This window comes from Dipodomys spectabilis, unplaced genomic scaffold (genome assembly GCF_019054845.1).
Source record: "Dipodomys spectabilis isolate Male_0828 unplaced genomic scaffold, ASM1905484v1 ptg000222l, whole genome shotgun sequence".
Classification (NCBI taxonomy): Eukaryota; Metazoa; Chordata; class Mammalia; order Rodentia; family Heteromyidae; genus Dipodomys; species Dipodomys spectabilis.
This window is the reverse complement of record NW_024870899.1, coordinates 281,320-302,421: the sequence shown is the minus strand read 5'-3', so window position 1 is coordinate 302,421 and position 21,102 is coordinate 281,320. Positions and strand designations below refer to the sequence as shown.

Sequence of the window (21,102 nt, the reverse complement as noted above, 5' to 3'; positions counted from 1 at the left end):
AGAACTTAAATAGTATAATTCCTTAGAAAGGCAAAATCAAAGTGTTCAGCAAAATAACACACCCAGAAGCAGACACCTGGAAAGGGTGGAGTGAGACCCGGGGGAAAGGGGTACATAAAGAGGAAGAAGAAGAGGGGGAAAGGTAGACAAAAATCCAATAGATCCTAGAAAATTATGACAATGAGCTGGGCACCAGCGGCTCACACCTCTCATCCTAGCTACTCAGGAGGCTGAGATCTGAGAATCTCGGTTGAAAGCCAGCCCAGGAAGGAACGTCCGTGAGACTCTGATCTCCAATGAACCACTCAAAAACCAGAAGTAGAGCTGTGGCTCAGAGTGGTGGAACGCTAGCCCTGAGAACAAAGAGCTCAGGGACAGGGCCCAGGCCCTGAGTTCAAGCCCCAGGACAGACCAAAATCAAACAAACAAACAAAAAGATGAAGGAGGACAGGGAGGGGTAAGAACGTTGTTCAAAGGTGTGACAATGATCAAGATGCTTTCTATGGCATCACTAAATGGCAACTCCTTTGTACAACTACCTAAAGATAATAATAATAACAATAATAAAGATGTAATACATGGTAAGCTTTCAGAGTAAAGAACACAGTTTCTTAAGGTCTCTTCCCTGCAATACGGTAACTGTTTAGTAACCTTTTTCCTGAGACATTTCTCTACAAATCATAAAAATTAACAGCAACTGTTGATTGTTAACTGGATGTTTTTTACACTTAACATTTCCAGTATAAAGTTCACAGCAAGGGTTTCATCAGCCAGCATACCGAAGGCAGGGGGTGTGAGCCAGATTCTTAAGTAGACAGAAAATGTGACCACATTCCGTGACTCAGAGGGTCGAGCCTCGAAATCAGAGTCTCCCCGCCCTAGGCCAAAGAATTCCCATCACTCCGGTTGCTTTTTTTCTTTTTTAAATTAAGTCATTTGAAATCTTCTAAAATTAAAAACAGTTCAACTGGGCAAACACTCTTAAAATCTCTCTATCATAAAAATGAGTGAAAAGCTTTCAATAATCCCTTAATAGAGTCGGGATCGTCCCGATAAAAGATGTCATAGAATTGAAATGTTTCGGCCCAAGACTGTGAGCTTAAACCATGCGGACGGTCGCCTTACAGAACGCATCTTCCAGCTACCGAGCGGACAGCAGAGGAGACAGCTTTGGCCACGCTCACCTCCCGGCCTTTTCCACTCTAGACACTCCTTCCCTGTCTAGCTTCCTTCCACCCTGGGGGACTGCCACAAGATGCACACACCCTTACTGTCTGCCACCTTGTCCCTTTATGTGGAAACAGTTCACCCAGTTCCTATGAGCAGAAGCTCTGCACCAGATCGGCACCGCACAGCAGAGTTATGTTGCCATCCAATGACTGACTTCCGCAATCACCCTTACAAGGAAGGCACTCCCAATGGGACCGGCATCCGTAAACATGATCCAGGCTGGGAAGGTGGCTCTGTGGCAGAGTGCTTTCCTTGCGTGCATGAAGCCCTGGGTTCGATTCCTCAGCACCACACACACAGAAAAAGCAGGAAGTGGCGCTGTGGCTCAAGTGGTAGAGTGCTAGCCTTGAGCAAAAGCTCAGGGACAGCGCCCAGGCCCCGAGTTCAAGCCCCAGGACTGGGGGGGAAGAAAACAACAAAGAAAAACCTAGCTTTTTTTTTTTAAGAAGGAGGAGAAGAAGAAGAAGAAAAGAAGCCATTAGTATTGATTGCTCCAAATTAGGCTCAAACCAGTTTTCTCTGTGGCACTCACAGCTCTGATGCACATGGAGATGTCATTTTTTTCTTCTGTTTTGAACAGAGATGACCAATATTCAGTGAAAACCATTTTGAAACACCTTTTCTTTTTTTTTTTTTTGGGTCCAGTTATGGGGCCTGAACTCTGGGCCTGGGCACTGTCCCTCAGCTCTTCAGCTCAAGGCTAGCACTCTACCACTTGAGCCACAGCACCACTTCTGGCTTTTTTCTTTTTGCTTATATGGTGCTGAGGAATTGAACCCAGGGTCTCAGGCTTGCAAGGCAAGCGCTCTACCACTGAGCCACCTTCCCAGCCCTCTTCCCTCATTTTTAAAAACCCTTTATAAACATCTTCATCTTCTTTCTTGCTGGCTATACAGAAATTGGCACCAGGCAGGCCTAGTCTAATAGTTACCATTTGTCTCCTAGGATATAATTGGCCACAAAAACCTGACTACGAACTACTGTCCACAGATCCCAACGGTAAAGGTTATTCTTTCCAACTGATCGATAACTTAAAACCCTGCGTTTTGCACTAAGAACTGTGATCGTGAAAGGAGCTGCGGCGGGTGGCCGGTGTTGTACACGCATGTCTATACTATCTCGGTGTCCCTTCTGCTGTGAGGACGCAGGGAGAATCAGCTAGGCCACGGGTGATGCGTGAACCTCAGGAAGTTATCATTACATCTCTCTCTCTCTGCCGGGAGTGCTACGGAGGTCCGTGCTACGGAGGTCCGTTATAAACTGGACAAATTGGCTTAGCTCTGTGCATACACATAACAAGCACCTGCAAACCCATCTTCCCTTGAATGCCTGTATTTTCCTCTATCACAAAAAAAGCTATCATTCTAAGCCCGAGTTATAATTAGCGTGTGCCCGGGAGCCTGCCCTATGCACGGCCCCCAAAGCACGCCAGAGCCACATCTCCTAACTCCACCCAGCTTCCAGAATGATCTTTTTTCCCCGATCTTTACACACACCCAGCCATGAGGGGACTGTTTCCAGGACACGGGTCTTGGGCTGCAAATGCCCTGAATCGTGCACACGGGACGTCCTGTTTAACTTCCAAGGAAGTCCCGCCTGCCGTCCCTCCTCAGATGGGTCGCAGAGATCCCTGCCATTTCCAAAACAGAACAAACGCACCAGAACATGAGGCCTTTCTCCACGGAGGGAGGGGCGGCATCTGCCAACCAAATGCCTGATCGGGGGCCGGACTGCCTGCCAGAAATGTGGTAGCGAGTCTGCAGCTCGCCCAAGCACATGTGCTCTGTCACCATTTAGCCCACATTTTACACAAGGCTCTGAAACAATTTCCTGAGCTCACACACAGAGGGGTGCCCTCCCCATCAGACCAGAGCTGAGACACAGTCGATAGCTTTTACTTCCCCACGATGGTAAAAAGAAAAAAAGAATTTCTTGCACCTCTTACATCCCCTAAAAGCATGGAAAAAAATAATAAATCAACCTGGGATGTACAATTAAAAACAGGACCAGGAAATGGTGGTGCGAGATGCTACTGGAGAGAGAAGTCCTCATATGCATTTATCCCGATATGCGTTTATCCCGATATGCATTTATCCCCTTCAGTTCACAACGAGACAGTCGCTCTCCCATGAAGACATTTTAGAATTATTACGGAGACATGCCTGTGTGTGCCAGGAATGTACCTCAGTGGCAAAGCGCCAGCCTGGTGGAAACAAGGACCTGGGCTCAAGCCCCAGCACCGTAAAATGAAAAAATAAATTTGAGGCAAAAAAAAAAAAAAAAAAACCCTCTGACCTCATCTGCAGTATCAACTGCACATCAAGCAAGCGCATGTAAAGCCTCAGGCAGGCCACAGGAACCGGTCTTAAAAAGTTTATGGCTTATTTTAGCAGCTCTGGACCAGCCCAGAGCAACTCGCCAGTTCCAGAAATCACTGGGCGAGCAGCAAAGATGGAGGCGACCTGTCAGCTTGAGCTGACCTGTGAGATAATCCAGGATGTAAACTGAAGCAGAAAGTGCCGCTGTCTCCCATCAAGGCCCTTCCCCAAGAAGCTCCCTGCTCCCTTGGCTTTGCATTGCACAATCGTAACCTCACATCTGGCTGAAACGAGTTCTATCATCCGTGGCCACTCTCCCAGAAACTAGGAAGAAATGTTCGAGCCTTCACCATGCCAAGTTCAAATTCTACAAACAAGCGTCTGGGGTGTCATTCATCAGATGAGTTACTCTCATACACTGACACATGGAATTGGGGGGGAAAAAAGCCTACATGCTTGACTGATTATTTTCCTTCTTTGTAATTTAACTTGTGAACTAAGGGAAGCTCTCTCTCTCTCTCCCTCCCTCTCTCTCTCTCCTTCCAAGTATCTGGCTGACTTCCCTCAGGAGAGGCCCAAGGGACAGATTCATGTTTGTGCAAGAAAAATGAAATGGACACTCATGGGGGCATAGATGCCCTCCCATCTAGAGCTTCCTCTTCTAGGGCTTGACACATCTTCGAGATGCACAGAACTAGCTCAGGCTTCCGTGGTATTCAGTGACAAACTGTTTTGCTTTGCTAACTATTAGAATGGTATGGGAAATATTCTAAACTTCTCAGAGAAAAATGCATGCGTGCGCGCGCGCGCACGCACACACACACACACACACACACACACAACTTTCTGCAAAATTCCTCTGTCAAAATAAAACAAGGAGAGGCAGGTGTAGTGATGCAGGGCTGTAATCTGCGCTACACGGGAGGCACAGGAAACAGGGTGGTAATCTGAGGCTGGCCCTGAGCAGAAACGTAAGACCCCACCCCCCAAAATAACTTAGGGAAAACCAAAAAGAGGGCAGAGGGTGTGGCTCAAGTGGTAGAGCACCTCCCCCACCAGAGCAAACCGCCTTGAGCCCAAATCCCAGTGCCTGGAGAAAAATGTAAACAAAAATAAAACAAGCATTATCTGAAGAAAAGCAACCCCTTTGTACATAAATAGCACACCCACCCCCTTTACGGTGTCATCTGCCCAGTGATAACTACAGAAAACACTGAAATAGAGGCCTAGGGCCCAGGAGTAACAGTTTCTGGACTACCGCACTTCCATTTACAAATGAATGATCTAGACAGTCAGGGGAAACTTCAAGCACCCCACGAGGAGCTAGCTCAGTAACAGGGAGACTTGGAAACTTCAGACAGCAGACACAAAGACAAACCCCAAATAAAATGAACCCTTGAATTAGTGTTTGATACAAACCACCAATCTTGAAGCCCCAGGGGGCCTTTTTGAATATATTCTGAATTTTTCTCTCCCTAGACAGTTAGAGGATTGCTAATGATGTCCATTTCCAAATCACTGATGCAATATTCTGCAAGAAAAGCAAGCGCCAAGTTAAAATTCAACACTTCCTGGTTTGTTTGGGGGTTTTTTTGGTGCTGGTCCTGAGGCTTGAACTCAGGGCCTGGGTACTGTCCCTGAGCTCTTTCGCTCAAGATTACAGCTCTGCCACTTGAGCCACAGCACCACTTCCAGCTTTTTGGTGGTTCACTGGGGACAAGAGTCTCACAGACTATTTTGAATCTTGCTCCTCAGACCTCAGACTCCTGAATAACTAGGATTACAGGCATGAGCTACTACTCCCCTATTAAGACATTTTTTCCAAGCACGCCCCCCCCCAAAAAAACCATGAAGGTTATTAGAAATAACCTCCAAATACACTACAACTAAAGCTACAATCCCCGTTACTTAAGTCTTTTAGTAAAATAAACCTTCTTTTGATTTTCTTCCAGATTTTTGTCAGCCAGGAAAGCATTTCCTAAGTCAGTACGCAATGCTAAAAGACTTCTGAGTTTCAGTTCACAGATGAGTTTCCGGTCAAGTTCAGGATCCAGTCTCCAAGTCTAGGCCCTCCTTCTCTCCTTCCCTCCCTTCCTCCCTCCCTCCCTCCTTCCTCCATCCTCAACCTCTTTTCCCAGAGTTCCCTCCCTGTCTGCATCAAACTGAACACCAAGGCTAACACCCATCAAAACCACAGGGACAGAATGGCCGCATTTTCACACCAGAGACAGAAATGGAAACAAAACCAGGATGAAGGCCCCAACCCCCTTAGCCCAAGACCCCGCACCTCGGTGAGCTAAGCTGACAGGCATGGGAGAGGCGAGGTGTTCTCTGGGCGCCTTGGTCTTCAGTCATAACAGAACGATGACTGGCAGCAAACAATGAAAAGCCAGATCCAAGCTAAAGCCTCACTTGATGCCCACCCAGCAGGGGACTGCGAGAGGAGGCAGGGTCAGCACATTCCGGCCGGCTCTGGCCAGCCCAGTGCATCTGATGCCCCGGCCCCCACAAACCCAGCCAACTGGGGCTCAGACACAGGGCAGAACCCCCTCCCCGGCTTCCAAGCTGCTGGCAACTTCTACACGTTTGGAGAATCTGTAGTTACACTCGGAGAAGGCTGCCCTCTCTCAGATTCACAGCCCAGAGGAAGACGCGCCACAGCTGGCCTGGGCCTCTTCCTGGAGTTCCAGCGACTCCGTCCTGCAGGCAAAGTGTCGGCTTTCAGAGTCTGTTTCTCAGCTCGGGCACCGTGCGCAGGAGACGAGGAACGACTCAGAAATCAGTCACCCAATTCCCCAGGCGCAGCTGGGGTCCGTGAGTGAGATGTCAGGGGACAGGCGGCAGTTCCAGCCTGGGACCTGAGCTACTGAGCACGCACAAGCTCTGGTTGGCTGCTGAACACAAGAATGACAGAAGATAATAATCCTATCCCGGGGATCTCAAAAAAAGCCAGAAGAAAAGGCTTGAAAATGTTCACCGTAAATAAAGAGGTTAAAACTTTTCTTTTTGAAGAAGGAGAAGACAGGATGTTCAACTTGCTTTCAACACTGAACAGCGTAGACATGCACGGAAATACGACCCATCAGCCCATACACACACCCGTTCTGTTCTCCCAGTTACAACGTAGTAAGTGTGATTTTCTACATGCCTTTTGTATCTCATTTATTTAAAATAAATAACTATTGACTTGGATCCTGAAAAAAAATGAAAAAAATAAAATAACTAAATATTAAGAAACGCAAGCAACCGTACAAGCATGGGTGACCCTCGTCCATTTTCATCAAGTTTGGTGCCGTGGGCCCACGTTTAACACTGATGTGTTTCTACTCCCTCCCTAGACTGCTACAATCATCAAACTACGTGAAGCTTAGAAATGTCATATATACACCTCTGTGTGTGTGTATGTGTATGTGTGTGTGTGTGTGTATACTTGGAGAAGCCTGAAAAAAGTTTACTTAAATAATGTTCGCATACTGCTTAAGTAAATAATATTTACTTCAATTCAGTGCAATGTCGAGTCCAGACAAGAGCAGGAAGGCCACAAGGCTCCCGCTCCCACACAAGAGGCTCCTATAGGTTTACCTATCAGGAGCCTTAGCTACAAGGTTATCCGTCCTGCTGTGAGCCAGGAAGCTGCCAACACCAAAAAAGCAGTGGAAAAAAATATAAAAGCAGACACATGAAAACCAAGCTTTCAAAAACAATTTTTATATGAATGTGTTAGAAACAATCGCATGAAAGAAAAAACATTTGAATACATATCTTGGGGTTCATTTCCCTAACATCAACTTATCTGACCTTTTCTGCTTGACTCAGACATATACTAGTTATTGCAAATAAGGGAAACCATGGGACCTATGTTTCTTTGGGCCTGGCTTACTTCACTTAATATATAATTTTTTCCAAGCCTTTCCATTTCCTACAAATGGGGTGCTCCATCTTTCTGATGGAGGCATAGAATTCCATTGTGTATGTATACCACATCAAAGCCAATTTTTTTAAACGCGTCTCTCATTCCTAGGAACAGCTCGGACGGGCTTCAACGCTGTCTTTCCTTGTTGGCTGCTGCGCTGAAGGAAGCCCTTCCTTCTGACAGGTGCCAGATAGCGCCCTGTGATCCCTGCACCTCCTCAAATTCCAGAACCTTCCATGAGCCTGAACCATTTCAACACAGAGAACTAGCTTCAGCCAGCCAAGAATATAGTGAAAGCTTCATGGAGCGCTGTATAAAATGGGAACACTGGAAAGTATATATACATAAAATATATATTACATGTTATAGAGTTTAAAAAAAAAAGAATTACTAGCTCCCAGTCAAACACTACAAAACTGTAATCAGAGATAAAATTATAGATCTTTAAAAGTAAAACAAAACACAAGAATTACCAGCTTTGGGCAAGCCAAACACCAGGAAGCTGTCATCACAGATAAGCAGTACTCCACGCCTCTCAGCTTTCGGGAAGAGAACGTAACATTCCTGCGACCTTGTTACTTGGACCTGGCAGTGTTCTGTTCTTTCTCTTTTTAACCCTAGGACACCTCCCCCGACCGTTCTTCTCAAAACCTGACACGGCATGAAGTCATTTTAGGACGCTGTGTCAGACCTTCGGGTTGGGAAGTACAGCATTATTATTAACATGGTCATACTGACCCTGTCCAGCAGGCTGGCCTGTCTGCCTCTTGACATTGCTGAGGGACTTTCCCAGAGCAGTTGTAGAAGCCCATCAGGATGTCAAACCTCTCGACCGCTCTTCTCCACCCCAACACCACCCTGGATAAAGAATGCCCACCTCACCGGGCACCGGTGGCTCACGCCTGTCATCCTAGCTACTCAGGAGGCTGAGAGCTGAGGATCACGGTTCAAAGCCAGCCTGGGCAGGAAAGTCCGTGAGACTCTTATCTACAATGAACCACCAGAAAACCAGAAGTGGCGCTGTGGCTCAGGTGGTAAAGCGCTTTCCTTGAACTGAAAAGCTGAGGAGCAGCGTCCAGGTCCCCACGACTGACCCCCTCTCCCCCCATAAAAGAATGCTTGCCTCCTTTCAGTCACACTCCTGTGAGACCTCACCCCATTCCCGGGCCCGGCCACGGGCTCGTGTGGCCAGCACGGGAGATGCGGCCCTGGTCCAAGGCTCGTGGGATAGCTCCCCACCTGGTGTGGGGTGTGAAGGAGAAGCAAAGTCGGGGAAAGAGATCAAGAGGAGGAGATAGACACACAAACCACAGCCCCGCGAGCATCTAACCACCCATGGGAGAAAGTCCAGGCCGGAAGGAAGGCATTCCTGATTTCTGATTAGCAAGCGCATGCACACCCCTCACCCACAACCCCAAATCCTTTCCCCCCAAAGTCCACGCTCTTCCCCATTCACTACAGTGCTAACTCAGGAAACACCTTGATAGATATGGAATGCATCTAAAAGGCTCTTGAATAACTCCTTGGTATACAGCACATTTTACAGTGGGATTTTTTTAACGTTGAAGGGGTTGCTGGAGTACTTTTGCTCATCTCAGTAATGTAAACAATCAGAAAGAAAGGGGAGACGGAGCGCTGTGGAGTAAGTAGCCCCTCTGGGAAGACAGAAAAGTAGTTTCATATAAACACCAGCCCACTTTCCTCTCTGGTATGTAAACAATTGGGGGAATATTCTAGATGTAAATGCAACTCTAGCTCCGCTTGGCTTCGCTCCCTCCCTATCTCTAAATCAAAACTTAATTGGGAAAAGGCGACATGAATCCCTGCCAGACCCAACCACTGACACAATACCTGGAGAAGTAGAGGCTAGACTACAAAACAACCGGAGAGCCCTTTCCCAGGGCCGAAGGGAGGAGTGGAAGGCGAGGTTCCCCCCCCCCCCCCCTCTGTTCCTGCAATGCAGACTCTGCCCCTCACGTCCGCACCTAGAGCTCAAGGAACAGCCAACAGAGCTGGGAAGATCGCGTAGGCGCGGCCTCCCGGAGCTGTGTCCTGGCTGGAAGTGGTGAGCAGATAGGGGGCTTCAATGCTCCGTCCCGGGTGCCACGGTTCCTCCCAGAGATGCCTTCTCGGGTTCTACGCAGGCCTTATTTCCCTGCTTTAAGAATGTTCGCATGTCAAGCCTGGCGCCCCTGGCTCACGCCTGTCATCCTAGCTACTCAGGAGGCTGAGATCTGAGAACTGGGGTTCAAAGCCAGTCCGGGCAGGAAAGTCCGTGAGACTCTTATCTCCAATGAACCACTCAGAAAAAGCCAGAAATAATGCTGTGGCTCAAGTGGAAAGTGCCAGCCTTGAGCACAAAGAGGCTCAGGGACAGCGCCCAGGCCCTGAGTTCAAGCCCCAGGACCAGAACTAAACAAAAAAAAAAATTAAAAAAAAAAAAAACACACACACACAAGAATGGCAGAATTTCAGGGCTGGGAAGGTGGCTCAGTGGTAGAGCGCTTGCCTTGCATGCCTGAGGCACTGGGTTCAATTCCCCAGTACCACATAAGCAAAAAGAAAAAAGCCTGAAGTGGTGCTGTGGCTCAAGTGGTAGAGCGCTCGCCTTGAGCTGAAGAGCTGAGGGATAGCGCCCAGGCCCAGAGTTCAGGCCCCAAGACCAGACCCCCCCCCCCCAAAAAAAAGAATGTCAGAATTTCAGTGCAGGGTAGGCACTGAACACAGCAGAGAATTTTGTTTTTTATAGAATTTTGTTTGGTTGGTTTTTTTTTTCTTTTCTCTATGCAAACAACACAAATACCAACAAAGCCAATAAAATAAACACTCGTGCAAACTTTCAAATGTTAATTTTCACACCTCTGAGAATTACACAATGGGAATTATTTGCACTGAAGAGTTTAGAATACCACACATCACCTCACTGTAGGAAGTACTGGGAGAGAGATTTGGAAGAATATTCACCTATAGCTTAATTAAATACGGATTAAACTAAAGATTCAGAAAAGCAATCGAAAAATGCTACTGGACACACAGAACCAGAGCAATTCTGAAAAGAAGTATGGGTGGAGGGACATAAAAAGTGTTCCCTTCAGGAAAAGAAAAAAAAATTAGTGTATTTAGTGGCTAGGAGTATGCTGCTATCCACAAGGAAGTCAGAATAAAGCGAGTACCAGCAGCTCACACCTGTAATCCCAGCTACTGAGAACGCAGGGATCTGAGGATCCAATCCACAGTAGAGAGAGAGAGAGAGAGAGAGAGAGAGAGAGAGAGAGAGAGCGCACTCTGTCCCCTTCATGACTCTGTTTGCCGCTTGGCACCGCTGATTTTCCAGTTTGGAGTTCTGTTTTGTCTCGCTCCTGGTTACCTAGTAAAGTCACTGGGCAGAGCATTCCACCCTAGTCTAAACCAAACTCAAAACAAAGCGGACTTGTCTCCCTGGCTGGAGGAAGGCAGGGGTCGGGGAGCGTGGCCGCCACGCCACGCCTCGGTGCTAGCCACTGACCAGGGAGGTCCCCCCAGGCCGCCAGGGCCGCACAAGGGGCCCCTCTGAGCTGCTGGGGCGGGGCTGGTGTATTCCCATCAAAGCACTGGTGTATTCCCCGGGAGGCTGGATTACTGGGGTCCTGTCGGTTTCCTTGGTTTGCTCGCACACTGTAGGCCCAGTTTCTTCTCTTTTGAAAAGAAAAAAGCTCAAATTCCATTTTCACAGAATCGTTCACAAAACTGATTTTTTTTTTTTTTACAAGAGAAAAGAGGCAATAGAAATCTCTCCTGGTATAAAACGGAGGGATCTCCAATTTTTCAAAGTTTCTGAGAACTTAAAACGCGCCTGAAGTTAGGTGTATTTTTAAATCATAAACAGCCATTTTTCCATTGCCATGGGTAATTTACCTGACCATGACAAACAGCATTCCAGTATTCTAAAGTATTCCCGCCCAACACCGGTGGCTCATCATCCTAGCTACTCAGGAGGCTGAGATCTGAGGATCGAGGTTCAAAGCCAGCCGGGGCAGAAAAGTGAGACTCTTGATCTCCCATGAACCACCAGAAAACTGAAAGTGGAGCTGTGGCTAAAGCTCTTGCCTTGAACCAAAGAGCTCAGGGACAGCACCCGGGCCCCAAGTTCAAGCCCTACAACCAACAAAAACAAACACACAAAACCATTGGAAGTGGTAGAATGTTAGCTTTGAACACAAAAGCTAAAGGGTAGCATCCAGATCTTGGGTTCAAGCCCCAGTAACTGCACACGTATACATGCACACGCGCGTGTGCACACACACGCACGTGCACACCAGCTTTCTCCTCCAGCAGTGCTAGCACAGCAGCTCGTTACAGACCTAGATCCAAACAAGGCTGCGAAGCAGCAGCAGCAGTGGAGGAGGAACAAAGGGACGTTCTCTGCTCTTCCTCTCAGAAGGAGCAGTTTGGGGGTAACAGCAACCCTCCGCTGTCTTCAGTGAGGAAAGCACCCCTGAGCAACTACAAAGGAACAAGAGGCGACAAAAGCACCGCAGGCCACACTCAAAGCCAGCAGGCTTCCCTTTGACCTGCTCTCATTTAAGCCCTGGTTAACGGAGAAGAAAACGCCACTTGCTAGGGGCTAGAGATTTCTTCCAATGAACCAAGCCACAGATTCATGACCGGGTTTCTAGAAGCACCAATGTCCAGCACCTATGTAAACTCTGAACAAGAACGAGGCCTGCCTTGTCCCTTCCAGCTGACCCGGGGTGGGGGGGGGTATTTCATTCACTGTGACCCCCTGGAAGACTGCTCACCCCGAAACAGCTCTCGTGAGCTCTTGTTCTGAGTCCACAGAGGTGGAGGGCAACAGCGGGACTCTGCAATGCAGAGATTCGCTGGCAGAGCTGAGAAGGAAAAGCAGGCTCCTGTGTGCCCAGGGCCAGCTGCTGCCGGCAGGCTGGCTGGCTCCCAGGGCACAGCCGCAGGGCCGTGGGCACCACAGCTGCTGCGGGTGCCAGCCCCCGCCTGCACAGATCAAAGTTCTTCTGTGCGGGGAAATCCAGCGGGGTAGGACTCCCAGCCTCTCCTCCCCGCCCTGTGGCTGCTCCAGCACACACTTGTGGCTGCTGAGCCACTGGTCACAGGATAGCCCAGGCCTCCAACACACGGCCCATGGGAGAAGAGGATGTCAGGCTAAAGACCATCCGGAGGAACGACTTCTCCGGAGGAGGCAGGCAGGCAGCCGGTGGACTGTTGGAGCTGCCAGGGCCCGGTGTAGGTGGGGCCCCGGAATCCCTAAGAGTGGGCCTTAAGCTCCACACAGACACACCAAGGTTTCTTAGTGGACAGAGAACAAGGGAGACCTGAGGGGCACAGAACTGAATAAAACCCAGTCCTCCGTTTCACACAGCTTAGGATCTGATAAGCAGAAATACCCTCCCACGACGCACCCCTGGTGAGTACGGACCTTGTGCATTAAGAGGAGAGAAAGGGGGGCTGGGAAGGTGGCTCAGTGGTAGAGCGCTCGCCTTGCATGCAGGAGGCCCTGGGTTCGATTCCTCAGCACCATATAAACAGAAAAAGCCTGAAGTGACGCTGTGGCTCATGTGGTAGAGTGCTAGCCTTGAGCTGAAGAGCTGAGGGACAGCGCCCAGGCCCAGAGTTCAGGTCCCATGACCAACCCAAAAAAAAAAGAGAGAGAAAGAGAGAGAAAGGGAATGGCGCACAGTGACTTGAATGGCTTGAGCCTGAATTTCTGGATACTCCAGAGGCAGAGATTTGAGGATCTCCGTTGGAGGCCAGCTGAGGTGGGAGGGCGGCAGGTAGTGGGAGGGAAGGAAGGAGGCAGTAAGACTCCATCTTGAGAAATGGCTGGACACAGGGTCACACACTTGTCACCCCAGCTGCTCAGGGGAGCACCAACAGGGAGATTCCAGTTTGGGCCCACCCCAGGGTACCGTGAGACCCTTATCTTGTGGTTGGTGACGGATCTGCCTGGCGAGGAGGAGGCCCTGCGATCCAAGAGGATCAAACCAAACCCAGGACTGCGGAGGTTTCCCTGGGGGCCAGACGGGATGAGGAGAGGGAGCCTCAGGAGGATGTGAACAGGACGGGCGTGGGAGCGGCGCAGGGCGTGCAGCGAGGACAAACTGCCCTCTCCCCGCCCCCCCCAGCAGTCCCCTCTCCACCCCGCAAATTGCTGGTTTGCATCAGCAGACAGTGTAAACCTTCCCTTTTCTCCTCAAACGTCCTCCACCACATGAAGGAGCTCATAAATGAACATGGTTGAAAAATCCTTTTTCTCTTCTTCTCCCCACCCCCCTCCCGAATCTAGTTTCTGCCCAATTTAGATCATAAGACAGTCAACGGGGTCTGCGCAACACAGATGTTCGCCCACGTGGAGACGTGAGCCTGGAGAAGGCTGGGAGGAAAGTTCCTCCCTCGGCTCAGGCTCACCTACCGAGGCAGCTAGCTCCCATCCCGATTGGCAGACACGGTTCCGGCAAGCTCTCGGGAAGAAACCTCTGAGCTAATCAGATGGGATTCCCAGACAATTCCTACCACGCAGGATCCCAGGACCAAAGGCGAGGAGACCGTGAAACCACGGGAAAATCCGGGCGCCTCTCAGCTAACCAGCCCATGATTTACTCCCAGCACATCAGTAACATATTAAGATGCAATCTTTTCCAGCACAGCGAACACACAGCAACAAACCAACACTGGCGAAACAAAACAAAAAAAAGCCCAAAACACGATCCTCCAGAAGCCGATGGCCCCGATTCAAACAGCTGCTGTGGGAGACAGAAATGCTTGCTTTCCAAAGAGTGGCTGCCGGGCAAGGGGTGCCCTCCTGGAGTCCCGGCTAATCGGGGGGCTGAAATGGGAGGATCATTTGAGCCCAAGAATCCCAGACATCCTGGACAAAATAAGATCACACACACACACACACACACACACTCTTTTTCTGTAGGAGTAGCCATTTAAGCCGGGCACCAATGGCTCACGCCTGCCATCCTAGCTACTCAGGAGGCTGAGATCTGAAGATCACGGTTCAAAGCCAGCCCAGGCAGGAAAGTCCATGAGACTCTTATCTCCAATAAAACCACTCAGAAAACTGAAAGTGGTGCCGTGGCCCAAGTGGTAGAGTGCTCGCCTTGAGCTGAAGAGCTGAGGAACAGCGCCAGGCCAAGTTCAAACCCCATGACAGACAAGAAAATAAAAAGAGTAGCTATTTATCGTGTCAGTCTCTCTGCTGTAGTGCCACGTTGCCTGGAGCACACAGGAATCATCTCTGTAGCCTGGGTCACTCTGACCCCAGGCGGGAGGGGGGGCTGGCCTTTATCTTGAGCTCTGTGTTCTGGCATGAACAAGCGGGTGCCCATTACCTCTCCTGGTGGTTAAGGGTACTTAATTCATGGGTCTGTCCCTCAACGGACAAGGGGTGACGGCTCAACAGGGTCCACAAGATTCTGGATGTCCTCCAGGTCTTGCAGACACCGGGGGAAATAAAAACAAGCACTTGTCCTCAGGAAGGCCTCTGGACAGCCTGGTACCCTAAAGAAGAGGTCCGTGTCTACCCTGTAGCTCCGGGCTATGCGGTAGGTAACAGAGAAAATAAAGCCCAGTCCAGGAAGCTGGCCACACTGTGTCTGTGCCGCTGACCACCTTTACGATACTCCACTGGGTTCGGGTGTCTAACCTGCGACAAAGTTCCCAGCCGCCAGCCACCGTGCCAGCCGTCCACCCGCAGATCCCCACGCCCACAGCCGGGAAGACATCCACACTCAGCCCCCCACCGGAGACCGTACCTCCATTTTAAAAGTGGGTTTTACCTGCTCTCCACCCCCGCCCCCCCACGCCCTGAGGAAAACATCCACATCTAGCGTTTCCTGTCTCTGAAGCCGCAGTTCATAAAAATAACACTGGCCTGTCTACCTGGGTGACACTTAAAGAGCTACGGTGGGAGAAACAGCTGGAATTCTGACCCTGAACTTGGAAGGACATGGGACACCTTTAAATAAACAATGACAATAAAGAGCAGTGCCTACAACACACACACACACACACACACACACACACACACACGCTGAAAAGGCCACCTATACAAGAACCGGGCCTTCTCCAGATCACTTTATCAGAATTCTTCAGTACTCTCAACAAAGGATCTTTGTTCCTCCCCATCCACCTCACCCTTGCTCCCGGAGAAGATGGGCCTTTGTCTGCCTGTCCCTCTGGCTGAGCGGACGCACACTTCTATTCTCCAGATGTGGCCTTGGAGGGACTAGATGTGTGTACGTGTGTACATGTGTATATGTGTGCGTATATATGTGTGTTATATGTGTACTGTATGTGTATGTGTAGTGTATGTGTAAACGTGTGCATGTGTGTATATGTCCGTATGTGTATATGTATGTATATGTGTGTATATGTGTAGTGTATGTGTGTATTGTACATGTGTGTATATGTGTGTATGTCTGTATGTATATGTATATGTGTATGTGTGTATGTGTATGTGTATGTGTATGTGTATGTGTATATGTGTAGTGTATGTGTGCATTGTACATGTGTGTATGTGTGTATATGTATGTGTATGTCTGTATGTGTATATGCCTGTATATACATGTGTATGTCCACGCGTGTGTATACACATGCACGCGCGCACACACACACACTCGGGGTGATGGCAGCAGCCAGGCTTGGGCTGGAGTCGTCCAGCCATGTGTTTTGCTTCTCAGCAGGAAGCGCAGCCCGGCTGGCTGGGGAGATGAGCCCCTTACTGGTTCACTGATCGACTGATCAATGGGGCTGATGGGTGGTGTGGTTCCTCCCGTGGCGTGGAGGCCCCGGGCTGCGGGGTGAGGCGCGGGCCGTGGGGGCTCCGACCTTTGAACCGGGGTGGCCATGGCGCCCCTGGCTGTGGAGGCGGAGGGGCGCCCGGCCGGGCTGGTGGGGCGCTGCTTTCTCCCGGCCGGGGAGAGGGGGGCGGGGGACCCCCAAGCCCAGACGACAGCCGGCGAGTTGGGGTCACCGGCGCCGCGGCCCCGGGGCGGACGGGGGGGGGACCCCAAGTCCTGGAGGAGGACGGGGCGCGCAGCTGGGAGGCGGCCGGGGACGGAGCCCACGCTCGCCCGGGCGGGGCCGGCGGCACGAGCGGGTGCGCACCCCGCGCCCCCCGCACGGGGTCCCCGGCCCCCGCACCCAGCGCCCCCCGCACGGGGTCCCCGGCCCCCGCACCCCCCCGCACGGGGTCCCCGGCCCCCGCCCCCCGCGCCCCCCGCACGGGGTCCCCGGCCCCCGCACCCCCCGCACGGGGTCCCCGGCCCCCGCACCCCCCGCACGGGGTCCCCGGCCCCCGCACCCCCCGCACGGGGTCCCCGGCCCCCGCACCCCCGCGCCCCCCGCACGGGGTCTCCGGCCCCCGCACCCCGCGCCCCCCGCACGGGGTCCCCGGTCCCCGCACCCCCCGCACGGGGTCCCCGGCCCCCGCACCCCCCGCACGGGGTCCCCAGCCCCGCACCCCGCGCCCGGCGCCCGCACGGGGTCCCCGGCCCCCGCACGGTGTCCCCGGCCCCCGAACCCCGCGCCCCCCCCGCACGGCCCCCGGCCCACTCGCCCCGCGCCCCCTGCGCGGGGTCCCCGGCCCCCGCGCCCCGCGCCCCGCGCGCCCTCGCCCCCGCGCCCCGCACCCCCGCGCCCCCGCGCCCCCGCGCCCTCGCCCCCGCGCCCCCGCGCCCTCGCCCCCGCGCCCCCGCGCCCTCGCCCCCGCGCCCCCGCGCCCCCGCGCCCTCGCCCCCGCGCCCCGCGCCCTCGCCCCCGCGCCCCGCGCCCCCGCGCCCTCGCCCCCGCGCCCCCGCGCCCTCGCCCCCGCGCCCCCGCGCCCCGCGCCCCGCGCCCCCGCGCCCCGCGTCCCGGCCCCCGCACGGCCCCCGCACGGCCCCGCTCCCCGCTCACCTGCGGGCGTTCCCGAGGCCCGCGCCGGGAGCCCGGGGCGCAGCGCCAGCAGCAGCAGCAGCGGCAGCAGCGGCAGCGTCGGAGGCGGCGGCCGCGGGGCCCCCCGCGCGCTCCGCACCATCTTCCGCCGCGCGCCCTCGGACCCCCGGGACCCCCGGGACCCCGGCACGCGGATCTCGCGAGAGCGCGCGAGGCGGGCGCCGGGCCGGGCCGGAGGGCCGGGGTCGGCGGGGCCGGGGTCGGCGGAGCCGGGCGAGGACGCGGGGCCGGGCGAGGACGCGGGCCGGGCCGGGGTCGGGGCGGAGGCGGCGGCGGGCGGCGCGGAGGAGCCGGACGGAGGCGGGGCGCGGCGCCCGGGGTTAAAGCGCGGAGGGCGCGGGGAGGGCGGGGAGGCCGCGCCCGCCCATTGGACGCCGGCGGCCTGGCCACGCCCCCGTCCCGCCCCGCACACGCCCCCGGCCCGGCCCCGCCCCCGGCCCCGCCCCGACCCCGGCCCCGCCCCGACCCCGCGGGGACCCCGCGCCCCCGGCCCCGCCCCCGGCCCCGCCCCCCGGCCCCGGCCCCGGCCCCGCCTCCCGGCCCCGGCCCCGCCCCGCCCCCGCGGGGACCCCGCGCCCCCCGGCCCGGCCGCCGCCCTACGTGCGGAGCCGCACGCCGCGCGGGGACTGGAGCCGCGCCCGCGGCCGGGTGGGGGGACCCCGCCCCCCGCCCCGCCCCCCGCCCCGCCCCCCGCCTCCCCCAGGCCCTCTCCAGAAGCTTCCGGGAGCCCCGGGAAAGGGAAAGCTGGCGGCTTCCCGCCGCCCTTGGGAAGGGGCGCCCCGCAGGGGGGGGGGGTCCCCGGGCGCCGACGCCAGCACGTGGAAGAGAACGCCGCACCCCACAGCCACCCGCACCCCACAGCCCCCGCACCCCACACCCCACAGCCCCCTGCACCCCACAGCCCCCCGCCCCCCACCGCTCCCCGCACCCCTCAGCCCACAGCCCCTGCACCCCACACCCCACAGCCCCCCGCACCCCACAGCCCCCCGCACCCCACAGCCCCCCGCACCCCACACCCCACAGCCCCCCGCACCCCACACCCCACAGCCCCCCGCACCCCACAGCCCCCCGCACCCCACAGCCCCCCGCACCCCACAGCCCCCCGCACCCCACAGCCCCTGCACCCCACACCCCACAGCCCCCCGCACCCCACAGCCCCCCGCACCCCACACCCCACAGCCCCCTGCACCCCACAGCCCCCCGCACCCCACACCCCACAGCCCCCCGTACCCCACAGCCCACAGCCCCCCGCACCCCACACCCCACAGCCCCCCGCACCCTACAGCCCCCTCGCACCCCACACCCCACAGCCCCCCGCACCCCACAGCCCCCCGCACCCCACAGCCCACAGCCCCCTGCACCCCACAGCCCCCCGTACCCCACAGCCCACAGCCCCTGCACCCCACAGCCCCCTGCACCCCACAGCCCCTGCACCCCACAGCCCCTGCACCCCACAGCCCCCTGCACCCCACAGCCCCCCGCACCCCACAGCCCACAGCCCCTGCACCCCACAGCCCCCCGCACCCCACACCCCACAGCCCCCCGCACCCCACACCCCACACCCCACAGCCCCCCGCACCCCACAGCCCCCTGCACCCCACAGCCCACAGACCCCCGCACCCCACAGCGCCCCGCACCCCACAGCCCCTGCACCCCACAGCCCCCCACACCCCTGCACCCCACAGCCCCCCACAGCCCCTGCACCCCACAGCCCCTGCACCCCACAGCCCCCCACAGCCCCTGCACCCCACAGCCCCCCACAGCCCACAGCCCCCCGCACCCCACAGCCCCTGCACCCCACAGCACCCTGCACCCCACAGCCCCGTACTCCACAGCCCCTGCACCCCACAGCCCCTGCACCCCACAGCCCCCCGCACCCCACACCCCACAGCCCCCCGCACCCCACAGCCCCCCGCAGCCCCCTACAGCCCCCTGCACCCCACAGCCCCCCCCCCCGCACCCCACAGCCCACAGCCCCCTGGGCGGCCCCACGCACCCCGGCAGCTGTCCCCGCCCCTGGCAGTGGAGAGGCCGGGCTCCAGCTGTCCCTCTGTACACCAGGGTTTTATGGCCGGGTGAACATGTCCTGTCCCCACCCGTGCCAGCACCGCCGTGGACTCGTCCAGAAACCAGGCTTGCAAAGGCTGCTGGCCAGAAGCACGCCGGGGCCCTGCCCTGAAACCTGTGTCCTGTGTCCACCGAGATGGGCGATGGCACCCCGGGGCCCCTCCAGGGTCTGAGCAAATCCTCTGTCTGTCCATCCGTCTGTCTGTCTCTCACATTTCTTCTTCCTTTCTTTTTTAAAAACGTAGTGCTCCTCACACCAGTCCCAGCTTCGTCTAACCCTGGCAGGAGCAGGTTAAGATGATGTGGGTGAGAAGATGGCTGTTGGGGGGGGGGGTGGTTATAAACAGGTGTGGAAAAAGTGTTTTTAAGGAAACCCATAAAGACGTGTTGCCTGGAGTGTGACATTTTAGGTGGGAGGGGAAAAAAAAAGTCGTATTTGGTGCCCAGAACCTAGCTAGTGATTGCCGTGCTGTGTTTTGAAAAAAGAAAAATGGGTGTTTCTTTTTTTTTTCTAATTTCTATTTTTTAAAAGGAAAACTGGAGAGCGTTCAGAGGAGAGCAGGAATAATTAAGAAATGGAAAGTCTGACCTGTGAAGAGAATGAAATACCATGTACTGAGTCTGAAGAAAAAAATTATAAGCTAAGGGACGGGGTGGGGTGGGTGTGGGGTACATCCCGCGGTTCAGCTCCCAGGGTGGCCGCGGTAGCTGGGTCGCCGTTGGCAGTCCGTGGCCGAGCGCTTGCCTAGCAAGGAAGGGGCCCTGGGTTCAGTTCCTACTACAGCCAAGAGAGTGACCGGACACAGCGCTGGGTTCCTTTACTAGCATCCTTTCTAGGTGGAAATCCCACCCCCGTAGACCTAGGCAGGAAGCAAACAGAGTCCTCAGGGGTGTAATACTTCCTCAAGTTTTGGGGTTGGGTGTCAATTTCCACAACCCAAACGCAGCTCCGCCCAGGCTCCTTGAAGTTGACGTCTTGCTTCTCTGGTGCTCTTGGAGATCTTGAAGATGTGGTATGGCGGTCCTGGCTTTCCCCTTTCACACTGACAGGTGTGTGGGGTGGGTGTGGTCTGTGTGTGCACACCGAGGCCCGCCGGTAATTGCCGGAGACGGTGACACACTTTCCCTCTTTCCCCCACCCCTGCAGAGAGCCGTGGTAAGAGCCGGTCGGTCTCTCTGGGATTTTCAAAATAGCCAGACACTTCTATCACGGTCTGCAACCAAATCCCTGCCCTCTTCTGTTTCCAGCATCACCCTGTGCTAAGCATTTCTCCTTCCATGTTCCGCCTCCTTCCCTGCCAACCTCCTGTCTGCGTGCTAACCCACACGGTTGGGGCATCTCTAGGTCCCTTTCCAGTCTCGTTGTCACCCCGCCCACTAATAGGCTCCTGAGGGGCCCCTGGCTTACTGCTTTCCTAACCAGCCACCTCCCTGTCCCTGACCACCCTTCCCCCAAACCGCATCTACACCTCCCGTGGCCAGATCCAACCGGATCCCCAACTCAAAGACTGCTTCAAGAACAATCCAAACCCTATCGCCTAAGGGCTCAGAGCTTTTACTTTCTAACCACACCCCAGACGTCTGTATTCCACACTCCTGTAGATAAACACACCTATTTAT

The 21,102-nt window shown here is 54.9% G+C and overlaps 1 protein-coding gene across 1 annotated transcript in view; it reads right to left on the bottom strand.

Moving 5' to 3' along the window:
• The window catches only part of Plod2 (procollagen-lysine,2-oxoglutarate 5-dioxygenase 2), a 70,590-nt gene that overhangs the window by 37,900 nt on the left and 11,588 nt on the right, over positions 1–21,102 (bottom strand). Inside the window, exon 3 of the mRNA XM_042697563.1 lies at positions 17,377–17,797. Coding sequence (XP_042553497.1) covers positions 17,377–17,797 — 421 coding nt within the window. The remainder of the gene's footprint in view (positions 1–17,376; positions 17,798–21,102) is intronic.